Consider the following 24,611-nt stretch of genomic DNA (forward strand, 5'->3'; position numbering starts at 1 on the left):
ACTAAATGCTGCTGAACTGTACAGTTTAAAATGGCTAATATGGTAAATCTTATATGTATTTTTACCATAATAACAACAAAAAGGTAGAAGGCCCCCCGCACAGAACATCTTGCAACGTTTTCTAGGTGCTAGATACGTTTCCTGAGTGCTCAAGGGGTCTAGGGCCCTGGGCCCACCTTGCTGAACCGGTGGGAACAAGACGAGAACTGAGGGATCTCTGTGGATGACTCCTCGTCATTGGTCTCCTCATCCTCAGAGCCCAGGTGGCGGTAACGTTCCGAGCGTGCTGCAGGAGGAAAGGCACATGTAGACCACCTGAGGCCCAGAGGTGGCTGCAAAGGCTGTGGGCTGGTGTGGGGAGGGTGTCCCAGGAGAGGAGACACTGTCAGGGCAAAGGCATCGAGGTGGGACCCTGTCTGGTGTATTTAGAGACCACAGGAGGCTTGAGTGGCAGAGTGAGTACCTGGCAATAAACCGCAGCTGTGTCCCTACAATGTGTGGGATCTTGGGTGGGAATGCTTGTGTCTGCCCTCAGTATCCTCACCCTTGATGGGTCACCTAGAATTAGGTAATACTGTGCATCTTAAAAGGATGCTCCCCATTTTTCAGAAGAGGAAACAGACGCTCAGAGAGGACTGCTGACATGCCCGAGGTCACACAGCAAGTTCTGAAGGTGGTGCTGGAAACCAAGGGTGTTTCATCTGTTTTGCTGGAGCCCCAAGCGGGCAGGGGAAGATCTGTCTGAGCCCCCCCCACAGTATCAGAGGGGCTCCCTCCACCAAACACAGCAAAGCACCCCACCCTCCTGGGTGATAGACAGAGCTCTGTTCCTGGTCAGGGCTGGACACTCCGGAGGCTGAAACTGCTAGGGATGCCACACTCAGTGCCTCGGTTTCCCTTCCCACAACCTAGGAGGATGCGTGGCCTCCTGAACCCAGATGCACAGGAAACCAGCCAGGGGCACAGCTGCCAGCAGACATGCTCTCATTTCTCAGAAAGTGCAGGAAGTCAGAAGCTCCAGGTCAGGGCGAGGTGCTTGGGTGGGGACCCTGGCAGTCATCCCCCCTCCCTGTCTCAGGCAATTGTGGGACAGCAGAGCCCGCCCCCTCAGTCCTCACTTACTGTCAAAGTAGCTGGTGTCATCCTCGGCTTCGAGCTGTGGCACAAACTCAGCTTTGTGTCGCAGAAGTCCAGCCCAGTCCAGTGTCCAGAAGAAGGGGTGCTGCTTTACCTCGTGGGTGCCACCTGCAGACATGCCCAGCTCAGCCCTGCGGGTCCCTGTCCCCATCGCCCCCTGGGCCAATTATGAGCCAGAACTTGGCCAACACATAACCATAGAGACGACGAAGGGAGCAGCTGCTGTCTCAGAGTCTGAGACAGGGACAGAGCTGGGGCTGGAACCCGGGCCCTGATCTTTCCTCCAGTGGATTCTGAGATCCCACCACCCAGAGAAACCCCAGAGTCCTAGGAGGGCTTCCTTCCTGGGCCTTTTCCATGCATTTCTACTCCATGCAGTAGAGCTGACAGTGTGAAGGCATCCTATTTCCCAGCCTCACCTCCCATGGTCCTCTCCAGCAGCTGAGTTTCCTCATGAACATGACCTTAGTGGCTGCATGAATCTCAAATAATCCCTTAGCCATTAATTAGGTGGCTAGGGAATTCTGAACAATGGGATCCACAGGGCCGGGCCTTTGAGGACCTTAGGACACAGGTCATGGTGACCTAGCAGGCTCCCATATTCAGCTTCAGTGCCCCTCGTCTGCATCAGCCCCAGCTACCTGTTATTTCTTCAAGGTCTTATGCTAGGTCCTGGTGAACTTCTATGGATCCTTCAAAACCCTAGCCCCAAGTCCCCAAGATCATGTAGCCTCTCAAGAAGAGCGCTTGTTTACCCCAGCCCCCCTCCCACCCACCTACCCCACTCCCCATGTTCACACACCAGTGCCCAGACGGTCCAGAGGGCTCTGTCGAAGCAGCCGGGTGATGAGGTCCTGGGCATCAGCTGGCAGGGCCTCGTCCCCTTCTGGCCACATGATCTCATCTAAAATGAAGAGAGGGGAAAAAAATTAAATAAACTAAATAAAGGAAAATAAAGTAAGCATTAAAGTAAAATAAAATAAATAGGAGAGGGAGTGAGAAGGCAAGGATAACCCTTCGCAGCCCCTCTAACCACCTCCCCTCACTCACTGCACACCAAGCCATCGGCCTCCTCTGTTCCTTCAACACACCACGCTCAGTCCCACCCCACAGCCTCTGCTCTGGCTGTACCCCTCTACCAGGCCCCTACCCCATCTTCCACTTCTGTGGCTCCCTCTTGAGACTCCTCTGCGAGGCCTCCATGACCCCCCCCCCCCATTTAATGAAGCCCACACCACATCTGGAACCTCCATCCCCTCCCCTCTTCCCGCTTCTCCCTGCCTTGCCTTTTTTTGTCTCTGATGTTCCGTAATTTGCTTATGTATCTCCCTCACTGTCTGTCTCGCCCTTGGCTGTGTACCCAGCACTCGGTCGGGGCTAGGCACACTGTAGGTGCCCAACCCACACACAGAGCTGCTCCCTTCCCTGGCACAGGTGGGGAAAACTGCCACCCAGAGCCCCAGGGGGGCCTAGACTCCATGGTGGGGGAAACGCACCACTGACCACCTGGCCAAAGAGTTCCTCTGGGGTATCTCCAAAGAAAGGCACACAGCCCACCAGGAATTCATAGAGGACAACACCCATGGCCCACCAGTCCACTGGCTTCCCATAGCCCTGGCGGAAGATGACCTCGGGTGCGATGTACTCAGGCGTCCCGCACACCTGGGTTGGGCAGAACAGGAAAAGGAGGATGGCCTCCGACTCGAGAGGCCACGGCCAGGCTGGGAGCAGGGATGGAGAATTACGGCGGGGAGCGGGGCAGTGCATTTTCTCCTCTGTGCTGCAAAGTTTCCCCGTGTCCTGAGGGTCAGGATCTAGACAGAGGGAGGCAGTCCCGCACCCAGGGCCACCTGCCCACCCACACACCTGCTTGTCCACGAACTCCCGGGTGTCCTTCTCGATGTGGCCCTCATAGAGGTTGGTGGCCATGCTCATGAGCCCAATCTTGGACAGGCCGAAGTCGGTCAGCTTGATGTGGCCAAGTGAGGTGATGAGCAGGCTGTGGGGGGTGGGGGGTGCATTCAGAGCTGGGGGGTCACTCATGCCACCCCAGAACTTGGTGCTATCCCAGGCGGGCTGGGGTCCTAGCCAGGGCAGCTTAACTCCCCACAAGGGATCTGAAAGCACTTCCCCAACACGGGCACATTATCACAAGATCCAGTAGGTCTTTCAAATTTGGCAAACATCTTGGTGCATCTACTGGATACGTCTGCTATTGCTACTGAGTACCTACTGTATGCTCCACTGCTCAAATATAAATTTTCCTGAGAATCACACCATCTCCCCACTATGCATTAAAACATCTGAACACCTACTGGGTGGATCTATTATATATTTTTGTATGTGTGTCCTTTCTTTTTTTTTTTTTAACAAACTAATCGCTTTGCAAGCACTTAGTATTTCATTCCTTGCTGGAAAACGAACATACCTCGAGCAACTGCTACACACAGAAATATTTCTGTGCACCTCATGAGAAGACCCACTTTCAAAAACCTGTACACCTACCATGTACCCTGCTGTTCAAGTTTTCCCATCAGCTTAAGTATATAAACGTTTGGCTAGGTGATAGAATCATACGCATCATCTTTATAAAGTCACATTTTCGTGCACCTCCTGGTACACCTGCTGCTTAATTCCTAGAGAACTCACTGTCTATATCCAAGATGTTTCATAAACCATTTATTTGGCACATCCTGCATACCTCGACTGTATAAAGAAACAACTCTGTTTACCTACTGTGTGCAGCCACTATTTTTAAAAATAAGGGATATTTCTTGAGCAGCTACTATGTATGCCAGCCGGGGAAAACCATTTTGGTGTACCTGCCAGGTGCAGTGAAAACCAAGGGCTTACAGCAGGCCTGGGGCCATCCAGTGTTAAGACAACCAACATTTCTGGAGTTCCTATGGGCATACTCCTGTCTAAAAAACACTCATTTCTTGGACAGTGACTATATGAGCTATTTAAGAACAATTTTTTCCTTTTTACAAATGAAATGATATGATGCCTGGGAGATGCTTCAAATTATCCAGCATGGGGGAGAAGAGGGGATCTGGGAGTGGGGAAAAAGCAGGACTGGCCAAGTGTTGGAATCAGGATAGATGTGGGGAATGGAGGGGTTGGGGGAGCACTGGGGCCTTCTGTTCTGGGTACTGTGTACCCCCAAATTCACATGTTGAAGTCCTAACCCCCAGTAAGTACAAATATGACCTTATTTGGAGAGAGGATGGTCATGTAATCAGTTAAGATGAGGACATCCTAGATTACAGTGGCCCCTAATCTGCTATGACTCGTGTCCTTATAAGAAGGGGACATGTAGGGACACCTGGGTGGCTTAGTGGTTGAGCATCTGCCTTCAGCTCAGGGCATGATCCCGGAGTTCCGGGATCGAGGCCCACATTGGGTTTCTGCATGGAGCCTACTTCTCCCTCTGCCTTGTCTCTGCCTCTCTTTCTCTGTGCCTCTCATGAATAAATAAATAAAATCTTAAAAAAAAAAAAAAAGAAGGGGACATGTGGACACAGACATGCAGAGGGCAGACACCATGTGAAGACCAGAGTGATGCTGTCACAAGCCAAGAAATCACCAGAAGCTGAGGGAGAGACCTGGAAGAGATCCCTTCCCTGGTGCCTTCAGAGGGAGCCCTGTTGATACTCTGATCTTGGACTTCTGGCCTCCAGAACTGTGAGAATACTTTTCTGTTGCTTTAGCTCCCTTCTCTGTGCTACTTTGCTCTTATGGCCCTAGAAAATGAATACACTTGAGGTGTATTTGAAATTTTCCAAAGAGTGAAAAAAAAATTTTTTTTTCTTATTTTCTTAAGCACCTGTCATGTGTGCTTACCTCACTGAGCCCTCAGGGGCAGGGCGCTTGCTTGCACCTTTTTGGAGATGAGGGTCCTGAGCCTGGGAGGGGCAAGGGGCAGGTCCTGCCTTGGAGTTTGACCTGAGAAACTTGGAAGACCCCACCCCACTCTAGGATGATCCACCGAGGTCTGATGGGCACAGAGCATCCTTAGAGTATTGAGCACCAAGGCCCAGCTATACAGCATGTGCCAAATACACAGTTTATCTTCTGAGCTACTGGCAAACTACAAGATGCCCTGGAAACAGGCAGGTCTCTTAACACTTCTGTTCCCACCTCCACAGAGCAAGTATCTTCTTCAGCTGAGAAATGGACAGTAGGTACTCAATGCTGCCCTCAGAACAAAAACTTTATGAAAAAGGCAGTTGGAGTGTTCTGGGCCTGGCACACAGCCATAGCCTACTAACTGTTCCTCTAACCACCTCTTACGAAGCTGGTGCCCTATGAATATGCACCAGATTATTTACTTATTTATTTATAAAGATTTTATTTTATTAGACACAGAGAGAGACAGAGACATAAGTAGGGGGGGAAGCAGGCTCCCTGCGGGGAGCCCGATGTGGGACTCTATCCCAGGACCCTGGGATCAGGACCAAGCCAAAGGCAGATGCTCAACCACTGAACCACCCAGGCGCCCCCGCACCAGACTTTTTAAAAATGTGCTTATAAAAATCAGAAAGGGTCACCAGTGTGTGAGGAGTTAGTCACACTGCCATCTGGGTTTCTGAAAATGAACACACGCCCAGGTATACAGCAGCTGCCAAATAAACATCTGCTTTGTTTTCGAAGCTACTCACAAACTGCCAGATGATTGAAAACATGCCGTTTCCTGACATTTATGTTCACACCCCCACAAGGCAAGAACCTGAGAAATTCCAGGTTCTTGCCTGGTATCCACAGGGCACCTGATAGAAGAGCAGCCTCTTGCTCTATAAACAGCAGTTGCTCCATTAATGTAGACAAAAGTGCCTCGTAAATTATGCAGGAGTTACATAGCATGAAGGATCATTCACACACATGTCTTATAGTTACCCATAGGGAACCTGGCATGCAGCAGGTGCTTCTTAGGTGCTAGAGTAAAATAAACATATCGAGGCTCTCAATAAACATGTTCTCTTCCTTTCTTCCCTGCACGAACATACAACAAGTGCTCAAGACATGCACAGTCCCTTTCTTCATTCATATGTTAGGTCTTACAAAGGGCCTATCCCGGTTCCTTGTATATACATGGTGCCTCCTAAGTGCACGTTCTATCCCCATGTAGCAGTAGCTCTGTGAGCAATCACTTCCCCTGTATATTTTGGGCATCCTAAAGTGCACATCCTTTCTTTGCCTAGCAGCACCTCCATACATGTGCTATCCTTCCCTTGCATACAGCAAGTGCCTATTAAGTGCCTGCTCTCCTCTGTACACACCAGGTGCCCAACACTACCATTGTTCTGTGTCTTCCTGTCACCAGGGGCCCCAGGTGCCGAATCCAGACAGGCAGAGCTCTGAAGCCCTGGCCCCACACCCCTAGCCTCTCTGCACCCCCGCCCCCCACCCAGGCCCCAGGCTGCTCACTTGTCAGGCTTGAGGTCCCGGTGCACGATGCCATAGTTGTGCAAGTATTCGAGTGCCAGCACCGTCTCAGCGAAGTACATGCGGGCCATGTCCACGGGCAGCGGGCCCATGTTCTTTAGGAGTGTGGCACAGTCACCACCTGTGGGGGGGCACAGATGCATTCACAGGGGCCCTGGGTTCTATAGCCTTGCCCCTACCCCTCCTACCTCCTCGAAAACGTCCCTCGTCTGTACAGAACCAGGGGGGCCGAGAAGGGTGGGAGAGAGGGCAAACCCTGACTCCTGATTCTTCCTGGCAGGACAGCAGCTCTGTGAGGGCACAATTCCTTACCCTGTATACAGCTGGTATCTCCTAAGTGCTCATTCTCTCTCCTTGCTCAGAAGCACCTTGATCAATGCACACGCCTGCACTCACCTGTAGGCCCTGCTCATTCTGAAACTGCAAACTTGACCCCACAACTACTCCTGCCCTCAACCATCCTGGCCCTTCTGCGCCACATCTCTCTCCCTTCCCTGGTCTTACTTCTGGCCTTCAGGCTTCTGCTCACCGGTCCCCCTGCCTAAGATGTTCATCCTTATCCTATACCCCAGGGTCCTACCCTCACACGCCTCTTTGAGCTCCCTCAGCCCCAACCCCTCAGGATGCCCCCCTCCACAAACCAAGGGTCCCCCAAGGCAGGCTGGGACCCCATGGAGGACAAAGCAGACCCCAGCTTGGTCAAAGGACAGACTCTCTTTCAGGTAGATCGTGAGCTCCCTGTCACTGGAGGCATACAAGCCCTGGTGACCTCACCTTCCACATACTCCATGACCATACACAAGTGGCGCCGGGTCTCGAAGGAGCAGAACATGCTGACCACAAACGGGTTCTCGGCAAAGGTGAGGATGTCACGCTCCACAAAGACCTGCTGGATCTGGTTGCGCAGAATCAGGTTCTGCTTGTTGATCTTCTTGATGGCAAAGCGCTGCCGTGTATCTCGGTGCCGTACCAGGTAGACAGCCCTGGGGGTGCGCCAAGGCCTGAGACTGAGGCCCCAGTGGGCAATGGGAACTGATCTGGGCCTAGAACCCAACCTCCCAGGCCTTTATCTGTGCTGTACCCTGCATCTAGGATACCCTTCCTCCTTACCTAGCCTCTCTCCAAAAGCAGCCACCCTACGAGTCTAAGCTGCCCTTCCTGGTGTCACATCAAAAAGCCAAAGATTGGGGATCCCTGGGTGGCTCAGCGGTTTGGCGCCTGCCTTTGGCCCAGGGCGCGTCTGGGAGTCCTGGGATCAAGTCCCACGTCAGGCTCCCTGCATGGAGCCTGCTTCTCCCTCTGCCTGTGTTTCTGCCTCTCTCTCTCTCTCTCTCTCTCTCTATCATGAATAAATAATAAATAAATAAAACCTTAAAAAAAAAAAAACACAAAAAGCCAAAGATGGCCCTCAAGTTATTTCTTCATGGCGGACTGAGACCTTTTAGCTCAAAAGCCCCCTGGCACTTGGCTCAAACTGCTTTACACAGAGCCAAAATGAGCAGATTTTTACCGTTGAGAACTTGGCAGGTTTGCATATCTAGTAAAACTGCCTCAAACTTACTAGCCATCGAGAAGGTAAACCCTGGGTTATAAGGACCGCAAGCCATTACTGCCTGCTGGAGCGTCTGACCCAGACTCCTGGCCACACTACTGAACAACATTACCCAGACACGTGAGCCCCCTCTCCCAGTCCCCCTCAGGATAGCCTTGTCCTGTGAAGGACTCCCCCTCCCACCCCATCTCCACATGAATCTGTCAAAGTGGCACTAAAATAATGCTCACTGCACGCTACTGCCACTGTGTGGCCACCTTTTTCCTTGCGTGGTCCTGAAATACCTAGAACTCCCTCTACCTGGGGCAGGTACCAGCCTAGACCATGGATGAGTCCATCTGAGGCTCTGGCCTGGCTGTACCGCATCTCTACTTCCCTCTTCAAGCCCCAGTTTCCCTACCTCCACACTCAGGGGCCACCTGGACCTCGGTCACCCCCATGGGCATCTGAGAAATGGGTCTATGGGAGACCTGAGGACTTACCCGTAAGCCCCGTTGCTAATGAGTTTGATGGTCTCGAAGTCATTCTCACATGGCTTCCTCCGTGATGGGCCGACGAGGGCACGGTTCTGGGGGGTGGGAAGGGGTCAGGGTCCTGCCCCACCTCAGAGCAGGCCAGGCTCTCCCTGCCCTCAAGTCCTAACCACTGGGCCTGGCATCTGATGCTACTTCCTCCTTCCAAACTTCTCCAGCTCAGCTTCTGGTTTCTGAGCTTTGGCTCAAGTCATGTCCTCCTTCCAGAAAAGTCTTATACATCTTTCCCAAACTTCCCTTTCCAGTGCCTCCTCCAGCCCTGTCCTGCCCAACTGCCATGACAGAGTAGTCTCACTTGCCTCTACCTTCTCCCTAAAGTCACAAGCATTTATTAAGCACCTACTAGATGCAAAACCTCAACAAACCCAGCCTCTCCCACACTTGCCTGGTCTACCCTGAAAAGAACAAGACAGGCAAGAGTGCCAAAGCTCTGTGACTTACCTCTGGGGACTCAGGTGCTGGGGGCTGTCCTCCCTCTTCCAGCTGACTCAGAGGCACCATCTCTGTAAGACAAGGGAGGAGCCTCAAATTGGGCCTCCATGCCCTGCCCCTCCATCCCCTAGAGAGTTCCCACGGCTTCCAGGGCTCATTCCGGGCTGGGGACATGGTGCCTCCCAGACCAGCTCCCATGATGCCACCACTGAGCCCCTACTAGGTCCAAGTCTTGGCCAAACCCAGGAGGCCAGACTCAGCAATGACGGAGAAGACTTCTAGAAGGACCAGTGGGGGGGATCCCTGGGTGGCGCAGCAGTTTGGCGCCTGCCTTTGGCCCAGGGCACGATCCTGGAGACCCGGGATCGAATCCCACGTCGGGCTCCCGGTGCATGGAGCCAGCTTCTCCCTCTGCCTGTGTCTCTGCCTCTCTCTCTCTCGGTGTTTGACTATCATAAATAAATAAAAATTAAAATAAAATAAAATAAAATAGAAGGACCAGTGGGAAGCCCAGCCTCAGAACGGCACAGCCATCATCCTGGCTCCAAGCCTTGGGCCTATTAACACAGGCTGTGACATGGGCCCTCTGGGTCTTGGCTCTTAATATCCTCCTTGGCTTAGGGTGTGGCCCAGGGAGCCCCCACTCCTATTTTCTGGCCCTAGGGCTTGGCAGAGGAGTGGCCCCAACTGAGTGGTTGGTGAACATGAGCTGTGATGATGGCAATGAAGACAGTGTCTCATGGTTGCAGGGCAGGCCTGGGATGGGACAGTGGAGTCTCATGGGTAAGGGAGGCCTTGGTTTGAATACAGCCCCTTTTACTCAATGGATTCCCCCCTGGGGGCACTGGGTACATGATCTGCCCCATCGTCTCAGCCTCCAACAGCCTGGCCACTTTCTGCCTCCTCTGACACTGGGGCCACCCACAGCGCTACCTGCAGTATCTCCCTCGGACGCCTGAGCAGCCGTGGCCACACAGCAAGTCTACGAACAGTCTGGCCTTGGGCTCCCCTCTGAGGTCTGAATCCCTGCTCAACCTCATCTGCCCAGAGCCTCAGTCTTTCCAGCTTCAAATGGGGACAATGGCAGCCCATTATCACATGGCAATGATGTTAGAAGGACAGTGGCCACTGGTGGCAAAGCCCTGTCAACCCTGTCACCTCCTCCCGGCTACCCTGCTTCCTCCGCTCTAGCCACACCCTCCTCCCCGCTCTTCTGCCCACGTACCAGGCACAGCTCCATCTCAGGGCCTTTGCTTTCACCCTTCCCCCTCCTGGTTCACCCCCTCTCTTGCCCAGATCTGTACCTGCTCGCCTCTCCAACCACCAGGACTCAGCTTACACATCACCTTTTCCCAGAGCCTCCCACGACCACATCAGATCCAAGTTCAATGCCCCCCTGGTACCACGTCACAGTTCTCCTGCCTCAGCTTTCTGGGGGCAGTTCTGGATCAGCTTGGTCAAGCCCATGGATTGCCCTGTCTGATTCCGAGTCCACCTCCTGGGCCACCATCAGATGAAATCGGGAAAGCACTTTGTAGTTTGTAGGATGATGTGAATTGAATGCCTTCGCTAATGGTGGCTCCCTCGCTCCCTGGCCCATCTTAACTTGGCACCGGAAGACACTGAGGCTCCTGGACCCTGGCAAGCCAGAGGGTCTGATGTGGAGCTGTCAGACCCAGGAACCCTAGGCACTTTCCCACAGTGGGCCCTACAAGTGTCTGAGGGCAGGGCCACAGAGACAAAGGACAGTACAGCAGCGTGAGGTCAGTCCCTGGGCCTGGGTTGAATCACAGGTCTGCCCTGACAGACCTTGGTTTTCTCTTTTCACCCGATTCCCTTGTCAGCTCACCCTCGAGGGGGTCCTTAGCCAGACCCAGCTGCCCAATGATGTACTGTGGCAGGTCCGTCTTGATGCCCTGGCCCTCTCGGGCCTGGCCCTCAGCAGCCTCCAGCAGGTGATAAAACTCCTCAGGGTCAAATTCCTGCACGTGCAGAGAGCCTGGTAAGCCGGCGCCTGGTGCCACCTCCAGGCCCTGGCACACGCGGTTCCCTCTGCCTGGGGCAGCCTGAGTGGCAGCTCCAACCCTCCCCTCTGAGTCTTGGCTCCTAACCACGCTTCCCCAGGGAAGGTAGCCCACCCCGGCCCGGAGGTACCCTGTGTCCCTCTCCAGACTCTTTCCAGCGGGAACTCTCTGGTATCCCGGCACCACCATCAGGGACCTGGCCTCAACTCTGCTGGGCCCCACACCTGGCCATGGGCAGAGACTCACCAGGCACTCAAGGAGTCTTGCTGGCCTCGAGATGATGATGAGCAGCTTCCGGACAAGCTGGACAATGAAGCCGACCTCCTCGCTGTCGGAGCGCTCATGGGCCTGGGGGCAGGTGGGTGATGGTGTCACCTGCAGGCCCTTGGTCCTGCCCTCTTGGGGACCCCAGACCCCCGCCCCCCACGTACATCTTGCAGCAGCCGCTCCAGCTTCTCCTGCATCTCCAGGAAGTAGCGGGAGGTGACGAGCGCCTCTCCGGACTTGGCCAGGCAGTCTCGGGCCAGCTCGATGATCTGGTGGTGGATGAAGCCAAGGACGCCATCGGCCAAGGCCAGCCGGGCGCCGGGCGCAAAAGCAGCAAGGAACTCCTGCAGACGGCCTTCCATCTGCGCCGTGGCCTGGGCAGGGTGGACGGGGCAACCTGGTCATTGGACGGGGCTGGGGAGCAACACACAGATGGGGCAAGAGAGACAGTTGGGGAGAGAGACATGGTGATGGGGGTGATGGGGTCAGAAAACTGGTGGGGGAGGGGGGAGGGGAAGAAGCAATATGTCTAGGTTGGAGGGGTGGTTTGAGACAGAGAGACAGGGACAGACAGAAATGGACAGAGCCAAGAAGACAGAGTGCCATGGAGGGATAACTACATGGAAGGGAGTTAGGGCCGGTCTGGCCATCGGCACTGCCCACCTTGGGGAACCTCTCTCGGTACACATGATTCATCATGACGATTTCATTGTCGAAGTTCCCTGTTGTGCGTCCCGGGCTGGGGGAGGGAGGGGTGGACGGACAGTTAGCTTGTGACATGGGACCAGAGGCCCAGTCCAGGGAAGGGTCAAGGCTCAGTGGCCAAGCTTGGACAGGGGCAGGGGCAGGATGGAGGAGAAGCCACAATGTGGGCCCCAAAGCCAGTCCAGGGAGGGGCTGGGGTCAGAGGTCCAGACCCACCTGAGGCTGCGGGAACGGGGGCGGAGGTGGGGTGAGCGGTGGCCGCCCTCCTCATCAGCCACACTCTCTGAGCTGCGGAAATGCTTGGACAGGAAGCATAGTTCATCCGGCGTCGGCTGGAAAGGAAGCTGGTGGAGGCGCTCCCGGGAGGATGAGCTCGACTGGCAGGAGGGGGTATCAGGGCCACGAGTTCACAGTCAGCGCCAAAGCCAGAACCCCAACATTACCCATCAAGGCCCAGGCTGTCTGCTGGTCATTAGGTGGCAATACACGCCTGCCTGGCTCCTATGCATCCTTCAAAACCCCAGCTCTGATGCCCCCTCCTCCAGCAAGCCTCCCTGCCTCCTCCCTAGGTGACCCCAAGATTCTCTCTGGCCAGGCACAAACCCCATGGAATGGGGATGTCTGTGTCCCTCAGACTAGGGGCTTGGGGGATGGAGGCTGAGTCTTTTCAGGGACCCATGCATTGCCCAGAATGGGGCACAGAGGGGCCAGCCAGAATATATGCTGACTGGACAGCTATCCAAACCTCGATAAAAACCAAAGACGTGTCCCGCCCCACCTCGCACCCGCCTGTCTGCTGGCCAAGGTGGGACTGTGGGTACCGAGACGGTGGAGCTGGGCGTGTTGGTTCCATAGCCAGAAGATGGGAGGGATGCAAGGGACCATCTTCTGCCGTCAGCCCTAGAGGGGAGAAACCAGAATAGTTGGAAGGAAGGCATGGCCGCCATGGCTCTATGTCCACAGGGACTAAGGACAGACACCATGGCTGGCAGACAATGGCCCTGTTGGAGGGAAAGGGCTTCTGAAAAGGCTGAGAACAGAGATTCAAGGTGAACAAGTCCACTGTGTTTTTTCCTCGTCCTGCAGACACCTCCTCTGGCAAGTCCTCCTTGACCCAGCTGCCAGCGCATACCCCATCAAAGCTCTGACTTCCCTGAGTTGCAGCTGCTGGGACATCTGCTGGTCACCCCCACCAGCCTGACTGGCAACCCAAGGGCCGAAGTCCAGCCTCGCCTCCTCAGCCCCCAGCAGGGGGTATGGCACAGAGGAAGTGCTGAATAAATGTTACTAAGCGAACAAATGACATTTAAGCGCCTATACCCAACACATCCTTCATCAGCTCTCATCAGGTGAATTAGTGACTTTTGGTGAATTAATAGTTTTTAGATTGGAAAAAAAAAAAAGTTTTTAGATTGGAAGGCGTGCCCTCCTCCTCCCCAAGGGCTCCCTGAAATTACCTGTCCACGCGTGGGATGTGGCTGCAGAAGGCCGTGCATGGTTGCCAGGGGCAGAAACCAGAGGGACACCACCAGAGGGCAGGGGGTAGGGGAGGGGAAAAACTGAATGAGGAGGCAGGTCCAGCCACCAAGCGCATGCCCCTGCCTGTCCCCTCACCAGCCACACTGCCACCATCCCTCCAAGCCAGTGACCACTCACTCACCTTCGGGCAAAAGGGAAGTTCACAGCAGATGCAGCTGAGAAATTCCGAGGACTATCCAGGGGGCTGTTGCCTGCTGAGGAGACGGCAGGGGAAACTGAGTCAGGGAGGGCAAAGACAGGACACTGCCCCTGCCTGCTTGTTCCCACACTCACCTGTGGGGACTGAGAGCGGAGACAGGGGCCGGGAAAGGGTTGGTGAGGGTGTTCCTACCACCAGGCTTTTGCGGTTCCCACTGCGGCAGCTGTCGGGAGAGATGGGGGCAAGGTCAGGCGCCGGCCCAGGCCTCAGGGCTCGGAGGACTGTGTGCCCAGGCCAGAGCATACACACGGGCCTTGGGGCAGGATGGGAAGCTAGGTATGACCACTGCCACTCTGGCCCTAGCTGGACTCCTGAGTGGACCCTAGCCCAGCCTTTGAGGCCTGGGGTAGTCATTTTTGACAAATACTATGTATTATGAAAACCACTGTTATTATCAGCGGTGGCATGAAGCCCTTGTAGCCTCCCGGTGGACCCTGCACATGGCCAGGAGCCCCGGCTCGCCTTCCCATGCTTCTGTGTTCACCATCCCACCCCCACAACCTCTGCCTTTGCCATGCCCACTGCCGGGAACACCGGCAGATAAGGCAGAGGGTGGCGAGGACCCTCGAGCTCACAAGTGAATTGAGGCAGTTCCCCACTCTAACCCATATACCCCTTCCTAGGCCCACTGCCCCAATCTCTTGGCAACCCTCCTCCCCCAGTTTCCCCGCAAATGCCAACCTGACCCTTAAAAACCCACAAATCAGCATCTTGCACAGTTAGGTCCTATCCTTTTTTTTTTTTTTTTTTTTTTTAAAGATTTTATTTATTCGTAAGAGACACACAGAGAGAATCAGAGATGTAGGCAGGGGGTTAGAAGCAGGCTCCCACGGGGAGCCTGATGCAGGACTTAATCCCAGGACCCCCGAGATCACGACCTGAGCCAAAGGTGGACACCCAACCACTGAGCCACCCAGGCATCCCAGGTCCCATCCTTCCTAACTTTTGCCCACACATTTCCCTCCCTCTCAGTTCCCTTCTGACTTCCAGACACCCCACTTCCTCGCCCCCTGCCCAGGCCACTCCCACCCTTGCCCAGGCTCTCCCATCGGGCCCTGGCCCCAGCCCCCGCCCTGGTAGAGGGAAATTGAGAGCAACACCGTCTCCCCTCCCTCCCCAGCGCAGTCGCCCAGCAACGGCTCTGCTCCTCGCTCTCTCGACAAGTGCATCAGCCCACATACTCTGAGCCGCCAACGCAGCTCAGTGGCTCAGGGAGGGAGAGATGAAACCTCAGGGCCTCACGGGGCCAGTGATGGTGTCCCCGGCAAAAGGCACCGCGCAGGCCAAGGCGTGGGACGGCGTGGTCAGCAACTGGCCAACTGACGCAATAGGACAGACAGGGAGGAGGGATCCAGGCTGCCCACAGCTCCATGTGCAGCTGCTCTTCCAAGCCTCAGTTTCCTCATCTGTGAGGTGCCAGGAAGGTTTGATGAACTACATACACAGCGTCCAGCTTCGGGCCCGGCACTAGGTAGACCGTGGTGAGCATGTACAGTGCTGTCCAGTACGCACAGCGGGAGGGCAGGCGACACCTCCCCAGTGAATTCAGCCACCATTTGCCCATCCCAACAACCCTGAAGGTGTGAGAGACCACCTGCACCCCCTGCCCAGCCTGGGAAACTGAGGCCAGATGTCAACAGCCACAGGGAGCTGTCCTGTAGGCTGATGTGCAGAAGCAAAAGTGAAACCCACAGGTTCCTGCAAAACTTCCTGCTAACACCCACCCCCCACCCATAGAGCCGCCGGTCTCACATCCTCTCCCAGCCCTCATCTGGGTCCTCAGCCCCACGCTGCACCATTTGTCACCAGCAGCAGCCTTTGGGAAAAACACTTGGCCCACCTCCCTCTTGCGCTCAGGCGGGGCCTTCTTGAAAACACAGGCATATCTGAGGTCTCTAAAGGGGGAACTGGGCAACATTTGTTCACTTCCCGAGCACCTGTCAGGTGTCCACTGTTTGGTCAGCCCTCCCTGGAGAAGGCCCAGGACCCCAAGAAGCCACCTAGCCATTTGATAAACACCCATATGGAACAACACAGAGTGACAATATGCCAGAAAACGCTGGCCTGAGGCCAGTTGCCTCCACCTGATTGCTGGGGTGCCCGTAAGCCCTCTGTTGCTACAGGAGAAGGAGAAGAGGAGTCTAAGCCCATGCCCTGAACCTAGTATTCGGGGTCCTTTAGCAGCTGCCGTGAGTGCACAGCCTTTGCCTGCGCTCCCCTATAGGAATGCCCCAACCCAGTGCCAGTGAAACACCCAAGAACAGAGAGGTTAAGGAACTGCCTGAGGTCACACAGCCAGGCAGTGGCTGAGCTGGAGTATGAACCCAAGTCCTGTGAAGTCCACAGCCCTTACTTAGCCTTTGCATTTCAGAAAGGGAAACAGAGTCCAAGACAGACCAGGCTTTGCTGTGGCTTAAACCCAGTAAACACACGATTTTACCCGCTCCTGCCACGCCACCTGCACGCTAGCCTCGTGCAGCAAATATCTGCTTCTGAAACAATATTTCCGCTGAGGGGGCCCCAGGGACAGACAAGCTTCAGTTTTTCCAAGAAGATCCTCCCCAAGGCTGCCCAGGCCTACAGACCCAGGTTCGAATCCTGATTCGGCCCCAACCCCCTGCTGCCCCGTGTCACCACCCTAGCTGCGAACCCGGCGGGCCGACAGCCAACTCCGGGTAACGAGGGGCGAAAGGAGGGGGTCCGGGCCCCCAGCGACTATCCTGACCGCAAAGCGTCCTCCCCCTTCCCCCTGCCGCCGCACACAGCGGCCCTCGCCACGCCGCCGGGATATACTTCTGGCAACTCGTGTTTGCTTGGCCGGCCGCCGCTCCTTAGCCCGCACGGTGCCCCTACCTCTTGGAGCGCTGCAGCAGCGCGCCCTTGGCAAGGCGGCTCCGGTGGCCTGGCGCCGCCACCGCCGTCCAGTAGCTGGGGTCGGACATGCTGCTTCTCTTTGTGCCGCCGCCGCCGCCCGAGACCCGGGAGGCGCGGGGGCGCAGCCGGCGGCGGCGGGGCGCTAACCTCCGCGGCCGGATTGGCCCCGCGAGCCCCGCCGAGCGGGGCAGAGGGTGCGCGCCGCGGGGCTGGGGGTAGGGGGCGAGGAGGAAGCGCGCGCCCCAGAGCGCGGCCGGGAACCCCGCCCAGACGGGCGCGGGGGCGGGGCCTGGCGGGGGCGGGGCCGGCCGGGGCGGGGCGAGCACGCGGAAGCGAAGCCGGCGGGCCCGCGTGCAGGCTAGTGGGCTGGGCGTTGCCAGGGCCGCGGGCGGAGGGGCGGGGCGTTGCCAGGGCCGCGAGCAGCGGGGGCGGGGCGCCGGCGCCTGGCAGGGTTAGACGGTGGAACCAGGCCCCCTTCCCTCAGAATGTAAATCTGCTCGCGCGTCCCCCTTTCCCTCTCTCCCCCCGAGCTGACCCCTTCTGAGTGTGGCACTTGAGAACTATCCAACTGTCTGGGCTGGCTCATGCTACCGCGCCCACGCAGGCTCCACTTCTCGGAATGTCCTTCCTGCCTGGCAAAATCCAGCGTCCCCTCTCCTGGGAAGCCTTCCTTTCCCTGCGTGTCTGGCTCTGTCTTCTCTTGGACTCCTTGGGGGGTCCCAGCATCTCCCAAAATGGCCTGGCAGAAAGGGCATGTTTAGCAAACTGAGTCGGGGCATCTGACAGGCTCTGTCTGCCTTTGTGATGGAAAGGCCATCAGCCTGAGTATAGTCAGGACTCAGGGGACACCTAATTTAACTTCTCAGGCCTGTCTTCTCAATTGTAAAATGGAAGGGAAACTGGGCTGACAGGATGATTGCAGGAATTAGATGTAAGGTGGCACCTACCGTGCCTGATACATGTTTGATAAATGTTAGCATCAGGCTAACTTCCAGGCCTCTGATTCTCCATCTACAAATGTCTCCTCCTGAAAATGGAATAGAATTGGAGGCACAGAAAGTGCTGGGAGTACAGTACTTGTTCACCATGGAAATAGGACTGTCTCGAACAGTCGGCAGTGAATTAATGCTTCTTCCTCTCATGACAGCCCCAGAAGACAGAGATAGTATCACCCTAATAGTAGCCCCCTCACAGGCCACATGACACTTTGGGAACCAACCTAGGCCTGACACTGAAGCCCAGACCCCACATCTGAGAAGAGAAGGCAAAGAGAGTTGCCCCTGCCTGGTATATAATCCTAACTCTCCCCAACCCTCTTGCCACTAATTTTGCTTCTTGGGTATCTCAAGAGACTCCCCATCCTGTCTTCATGGCCAGTGTCACTCTCAGGTATCTACTGGGTGTGTCATCCCAGAATGCTCTCCATTTCCAGGTCCCCCAGGCCTGGGTCTCAAACACCCATTTCTGGTCACTCACTCACTCAACATTTATTGAACAGCTGCTGTGTGCCTGACCCTCTGCTGAATTGTGAGGACCCTGCCCTCAGAGGCCCCAAGTCTAGTTGGGGAGGCAGAGGGTAAATAGGAAACAATGAAATGATTAGGGTAATTTCAAACACTGAAGTCAAGAAAGGAAAGGGACAGAGGTAACACTGGCAATGGATGACTTTAGCCCAAAGGCCTCTCTGAGGAGGTGACACTATAGCCAGCTGAGACATTGAGAAGGAAGAGGAGCCAGCCATGCAACACAGTGTTTCAGGCAGAGGGCACAGCTTGTGCAAAGGTCCTGAGATAGGACTGAGGGGAAGATGCCAGCAGGGCTTACCACATAAGCCTCATGCATTGCAAGACGACTGCAGTTGTACAGCAGAACCAGTGGGAAGCCATGCAGAATGTGTGAGCAGGGGAAGGGTGTGATCTGAATTGTTTGTCAACAACCCCCCACCCCCCCCCCACACACACCACCACCACCACCACCACCACGTCTGCCATGGGGAACAAGAGCTGTCAGGGGCAGGGGTGCAGATGGCAGAAGGCTAGTTGAGGCTATGACAAGGTCTGGGAGGGGGACACTGAAGCCTGGACCAGGGTAAGAAAAGTGGGTAGATTCTGAATATGTTTGAGGTCAATGGATGGGCCCTGCCAAGGAAGGGGCCAGATGTGGAAGGGAGGATGGAAGTGGTCACTTATGACCTAAGGGTGTTCAGTATGAGTCACATGCCAGGGACAGAGCCTCCTGCATGTGGGGAATGCAAGATCCTCAGGTCTGGGGACCCAAGTAGGGATGGAGTCACGGTCTCGTGTCACCGTATGTTGACATGCTGTGCCCATGAACCCTCCCCACCATGTGTGCCAGGGACACTGCTGCACATTCAGTAAAGGAAGCACCCAGCTCAATCCCAGCTGTGGCTGCACCCTGCACCACCTACATGCCCCGCATTACACCCACTGCTCTGGCATCCCCAGCAGTCACTTCTCCCACGCCCATCTGGCCTCAGTTTTGGTCTCCTCTGCACAACAGGACTGCAGCTGACAATCCAGAGTGCCTGTGGCCATGGCAAAGGCCTCCCATGAAAGGGTGACTGAGCCACTGATTTCTGGCACCAGCCCACTGCCCACCAGACCACATCCCTCCCCGACTCATACACCCTCCATGGCTCCTTGTTGCCTTTACAGTAAAACCACACTTCTGGGTGAATCCCTCTCCTAGGGCTCAGATCCTAACCCTGTCTGTGACTCAGGATCTGCCTCCCTCTGCTTGTGCTAGTGACTGTGTAAATGGCAAAGCACTAGTGAGCATACAGACCCCTACCCCCATCCCTTCCTTGGTCTGACCACCCAGCCCTTCCCCCCTTGCCCATACACTGTGCGCACCCCTCCCAGCCCCATATGCTGCTGTGTGGTTCTTAGTGCCCTGGAGATAAAAATGCAAATTCCTCCTGTCCTTGCCATTCAAGGCCCCAGAGGGAACACTTCTGACAATGCTTCTTGTTGCGACCTTGTGGGAGAGGGCCAAATTCACCACATTCTCCCAATTACCTCGCACCCACCACCACCACCACCACCACCACCATCACAAGCAGAGCCCTCCTACCTACTTCGCCACAAGCATTAACTGAGCATCTGCTGTATACCAGGCCCTGCCCTAGGATAGAGGACAGATCCAGGTCTGGCCCTCAAGGGGCCCCAAAACCTCTGCGTGAGAAAAGCAACCCAATAATCACACAAGAAAACATGGAAATCACACTCATGATGCAGTCTCCATGAGGGAAATGGGCAGATGTAATGGATATAATTGGGGCTTGGGAGGCCCTGATAGGGTGGTTCAGAAAAGCTTCCTATCTGAGGGCTTGATAGAGACTTGACAAATGAAGAAAGAAGGAAATGGAGCTCTGGGTGGAGGGGCAGCACATGCAAAGGCCCTGAGGCTGGACCAGCTTATGTTCTGGCAGCCCGGGAAGCCCATGGCTAGAGTTGGGTGAACCAGATGGGGAGACAGACAGGGAGGAGGTGTGGGGTTGCAGGGGCCAGACTCACAGGGCCCTGGAGGAGAAGGGAACAAATGTGGGCTTGTTCCTAGGGTGCTTGGGGCAGGGAAGTTAGGGACCCATTTCCTTGCCTGGCCCAAGGTGATGTGGTTCTGCTGCCCTCTGGTGGTGGGTGAGGAGTCTTTTCTGCTCAGAGCCCTAAACTCTGCCTCCATTTGCTCCTGGTAAGACTGGCTCAGCGGCTGCCAACAGGTCCCTCCCCTCATCCTGTCCTCATCCGAGGTAGAATCCAAGGGGTCGGTGTCAGACTTGGCCCGACCGTCTCTCAGGATGCCCATGGACAACACACTCTGAAGTCCTGAGTTTCTTCCTTCCCTAAATGAGGGGTACAGCAGTCCCTGTCTCCCACTGGACACCCTGACCTGGTCCAGGCTCCACCAGCTCCTATCCAGATGTCCTAGCCACCTCCCTGACTCTGCTACCTCCATTCCTGTCACCTGCCCCCAGCAGAACTTTCTTCCCCCAAGGCAGCCACAGAGACTTTAAAAGTCTTGGTGCTGCCTCAGGATCTTTGCAAGTGCAATTCCCATTGTCTGGTGACTCTCTCCTAGCTCTGCCTAGGCCTTGACTAAAACACCCCCAAGAGGCCACCATCTGAATGCATCCTGTCTGTCCACTCGTTCATTGCCCACCTCCTGAGAGCTGATAGCCCCATGAAGGAGGGGCTATGTTAATCTTGTTCACAGCTATGCCCTTAGCACCTGGCTTGCAGTAGGTGCCTACTTAATGAAGGAACCGTCTGTTATCAGCACCCACTGTGGGCTCCAAATTGTTCTCTCTTTTCCTCATTAAAGGTCTGTGGAAAGAATCTAAGCAGCTCATTCATACTGAGGTGTAAATGATTGATGGGCCCTCTAATTCCAGGCATCACTGACTCACATCTGCCCCGTCCCTGCAGTTTTCCCAAGCTGTGCGAAGAGTCCATGATAACCCTGATATTCCCTCCTGTGTCCCCCCTGTAGGGGACAAGACCCTGAGAGGTGCCAGTCACCTGGGGTGAGGTGGTTCAAACCCTCAACAGACTCTGGCAGGCAAGCTGGCCCTGATGTTTGGTCCCCAGACATACTGAACCAGGAGAACTGGTGTCTCCTCTCTGAGCCTCGGTTTTCCCAGCTGAGAAATGGGGCCAGGAAGGGCACCTCCCTCCCGAGGTTGTGGAGGAAATAAGGTGTTTGGTACAGAGCTGGCCCTCAGTCAAGCTGGTTCATTCTTCCCTACATCACTTTGCCTAGTTCAGGGCACAGGGGTATAACAGTGAACTCTTAGCCATGGGGTGGGTGTGTGTCCATCTGTCTGTACATTCAGTGGGAGGGGCTTTCTGGCCAGCTGAGGTGGGTGTGGGGAGGGTCCTTGAGGTCCTAACCTGGAATGCCAGGCTGATTCAGTAGGGAGGGCCCAAAGCAGGCTGGGAACCCAGCACCTGTCTCAGGGATGTCCTTGGGCAATAGCTCAAGTTCTGGCCTCACCTTGGCCACCTGTGGGATGGGAGGACCTGTTGGCTATGGCTGAAAATGGAATTTCCCTATCAAGGCCTGAGTCTGGATAGCAGTTTCATTTAACAGAGGGGTAAACTGAGGCCCAGAGAGGTGATGTCACCAGCCCACAGTACCTCAGGGAGGAGGCTGGGTCTAGGCAGCTTCCGAGGCTCTAGGGTGCCAGGGCAATGTCCGAGCCCCGCCCCCATGTGCTGTCACTTACCTCCAGGGGTGCAAGCCCAGAGAGGGGCTGCAGGGGCTGCAGGGGCTGCTGGGACTCAGCAAAGATGGGCTCTGGCTGCTCGGAGACAGACTGCAAAGAAAGAGGCCGGGGACGGTGAACCTGGTGGTGGTGGCCGCTGCGTGTGGCCAAATCCGGAGAGGTATCAGGACTTAGGTTCCCTTAGGGAGAAGGGGCCCCAAGGCCCGGAATTCTGGGTCTCTAGCAGGCCGCGAGGGCGGGGCCTGACAGATGACCCCGGAGGGCTCCCCGGAGGCGGCGCGATGCGACTCTGGGCGACTTAAACAGAGACGCGGGGGAAGGGCGGTCGTCGGTCTCTCTTCCCTCCACCCTGTCTCCCCACTTCTCCCCCAAGCACTCACTCAAGGGTCAGAGCCGGGATGTGCAGCTTGTCCCTTCGAGACTTCATGCCGAGGCCGGGGCTGCGTCTACGCGGCCGGGTGCCAAAGCCCCCTTGGTGGCCCCCAAGTCACGACCGTGGCGCGATCGGACAGACCCACAGACGCGGACGTGGGGACAGCACGCCCGGCGGGCGCGACCGACGCGGCGCTGAGGCTGGGCCGCTGGGGGCGCGGGGGGCGGGCTCTCTCCGCCCCGGGGCGGGGCTCGAACCCCGCACCTGCGCGCAGGCCCAGCCCAGCAGGAAAAGTCGGGTCGCGGGAGGCTGGAGCCGCGGGTGTCACCCCCTCCCGGAGGACGACGCCGAGGCTGCCGGGTCTCGAGCCCTCTGGTGCGCGGCCGGAAAGGAAGGGCGGTCACGGCCTCCTCGATGGGCAGTATTGCTCCATCGTCTGGCCCCGCCCCTTCCCGGCTGCGGCCCGGTGTCTGCCCTCGCCCCGCCCCCGGGGGGGTCCCTCGCACCCCGGATCTGAGCGCGTCCTGCCCGGGTTCCCCCACCCCCAGCAGCGCAGCGCAGCGGCCGGGGCCCCTCGCCGCCGTCCCAGCATCCCCGCGCACACCCGAGGCCCGGCCCACGCCTCCAGGCCTTTGCTCTGTCAGGAGCGTCGTCCCCCGTCCCCCTCACTCATATCCGAGCTGAGTCCCACGGGCCCCCCTCCCGAGAGCCGTCCCTACGCAACCGCCCATGGCGCCCCCAGCCCTGCTCTCCCTTGTGCCCAGCGCATATCCCAAGAGTCCGGGTTGTTTGTGTCTGGCTATGGCCCCCTTGGCACCCCACTTGGACCCAGTCACGAACACGGCAGGTAGCAGAGTCTCTGTCCTCGTCCTGCCCCCGTAGCCCAGGACTTTGCCCTCCAGGTTCTGCCAGATTCCGGTCCACCACCCTGCCCCCAGCCTGGGCAAAGGCCAGGGACAGTGCCCGCCTTCTGGTCAGTGTTGGAGCCCTGCCCCTGCTGGGCCCCTCGGGCTCCTCCCCAGCAGCTGCACTATCCCCAGTTCAACAGGAACAGATGGTCTGGGCTTGGGGGCCAGTCTGACCCATCCCCATCATCACATTTCAAACTCTCACCCCAGCCCCAGGACCTGCTCCATCTCCTCTCCCTCCACCTCCCCTGTGCTCTTTTCACTCCAGCTACCCCTGTCTCCATGGTGTTCTTCCAATGCCAAGCTGGTTTGCACCCCAGGACCTTGGCCCATGCTGTTCTCTCTAGCTGGAATGACATTCCCCTTGGACGTTCCCACTTTCCTCTTCCTTTTTTTCCCCCGATCGAGGCTCAAATGTCACCTCCTCCAAGAGGAGCAATGTCTTCAGGGCTAAAGCCGTTTAATTCCCCTCCACCCCCTGCATAATATCACTTTGCCATCACCCTCCCCAAGACAGTGTGAGCTCAGGGGCAGGGTCCAACATTGGATCCTGTCTCTGGGTCTCCCGTGCCTGGAACAGGGCCCGCCACGCAGTAGGCACTCAAAAATAAGTTTGTTAAGTGAAACCACTGCAGGTCAAGAGAATTCTCACCCCTCAGGCTGACACAGCCCCCAAAGAGTGTCTACACTCACACAGTTCCGGGGCATCGGCACAAGGCGCACCCCTCCCTGTCCTGGGCTTTGGTTTCTCAACTGTAAACTGGCAAAGGCACTGACCAAAATGTTCTGCGAGCTTTGGGGATCCAAAAATGACAACCTAAGGCCCCTGGGTGTCTCAGTCGGTTAGGCATCTCACATTGGCTCAGGTTGTGATTCTAGGGTCCTGAGATCGAGTCCTGCATTGGGTTCCCTGAACAGTGGGGAGTCTGTTTCTCCCTCTACCCCTCTCCCCTGCTTGTCCTCCCCCCCTCAAATAAATAGATAACATCTTTTTAAAAATTGCCAGCCTCCAGAAAAATGCTACAGTGACCCTAAGAGATACACTTTTCTACCTGTGTTCCCTGAGAGTGAGTTCCCCATCATGGCGGGGCATGCAAGCTGGTTCCAAAATACTTGGCTGTAACTCTACAGTTTGGACTTTAGATGCTAGCTGATTTTCCCTTTTCCAGGCCAGATGCCCTTGTGCCAGTGCGGCAACCCAACTGCACTTCTGTCTCAGCTGCAAATTGGCACGGGCCTCCCAGTTCGTGAGAGCCAAGTGAAGCACTTCTGAAGCATTTTGCAAACAACAAGGGGAAAGGATCAAGGTGAGAAACTTTGTTATAACTATTAAATTCACAATTTGGAAGCTGCTGCTGAAAAATCTGTGCCCAGGACC

The 24,611-nt window shown here is 56.1% G+C and overlaps 1 protein-coding gene across 20 annotated transcripts in view; it reads right to left on the reverse strand.

Moving 5' to 3' along the window:
• The window catches only part of MAST3 (microtubule associated serine/threonine kinase 3), a 39,318-nt gene that overhangs the window by 7,984 nt on the left and 6,723 nt on the right, over window positions 1-24,611 (reverse strand). For 2 of the 20 annotated variants that reach the window (XM_049097465.1, XM_049097454.1), the window contains exons 3-21: window positions 21,953-22,042; window positions 13,908-13,996; window positions 13,756-13,828; window positions 13,553-13,573; window positions 12,881-12,995; window positions 12,312-12,472; window positions 12,054-12,129; window positions 11,555-11,764; window positions 11,370-11,471; window positions 10,949-11,081; window positions 9,109-9,170; window positions 8,617-8,702; window positions 7,357-7,565; window positions 6,565-6,703; window positions 3,004-3,136; window positions 2,634-2,799; window positions 1,940-2,041; window positions 1,123-1,245; window positions 177-286 (exon numbers count right to left, since the gene is read on the reverse strand). In XM_049097465.1, the coding sequence (XP_048953422.1) occupies window positions 177-286; window positions 1,123-1,245; window positions 1,940-2,041; window positions 2,634-2,799; window positions 3,004-3,136; window positions 6,565-6,703; window positions 7,357-7,565; window positions 8,617-8,702; window positions 9,109-9,170; window positions 10,949-11,081; window positions 11,370-11,471; window positions 11,555-11,764; window positions 12,054-12,129; window positions 12,312-12,472; window positions 12,881-12,995; window positions 13,553-13,573; window positions 13,756-13,828; window positions 13,908-13,996; window positions 21,953-22,042 (2,200 nt within the window). Of the gene's footprint in view, window positions 1-176; window positions 287-1,122; window positions 1,246-1,939; window positions 2,042-2,633; window positions 2,800-3,003; window positions 3,137-6,564; window positions 6,704-7,356; window positions 7,566-8,616; window positions 8,703-9,108; window positions 9,171-10,948; window positions 11,082-11,369; window positions 11,472-11,554; window positions 11,765-12,053; window positions 12,130-12,311; window positions 12,473-12,880; window positions 12,996-13,552; window positions 13,574-13,755; window positions 13,829-13,907; window positions 13,997-16,686; window positions 16,894-21,952; window positions 22,043-22,332; window positions 22,508-24,611 lie in introns of those variants that run through there. The other 18 variants (XM_049097457.1, XM_049097459.1, XM_035702563.2 and 15 more) reach the window with 18 other exon arrangements.

The sequence above is a fragment of the Canis lupus genome, chromosome 20 (assembly GCF_003254725.2).
Source record: "Canis lupus dingo isolate Sandy chromosome 20, ASM325472v2, whole genome shotgun sequence".
In the NCBI taxonomy this organism is placed as follows: domain Eukaryota; kingdom Metazoa; phylum Chordata; class Mammalia; order Carnivora; family Canidae; genus Canis; species Canis lupus.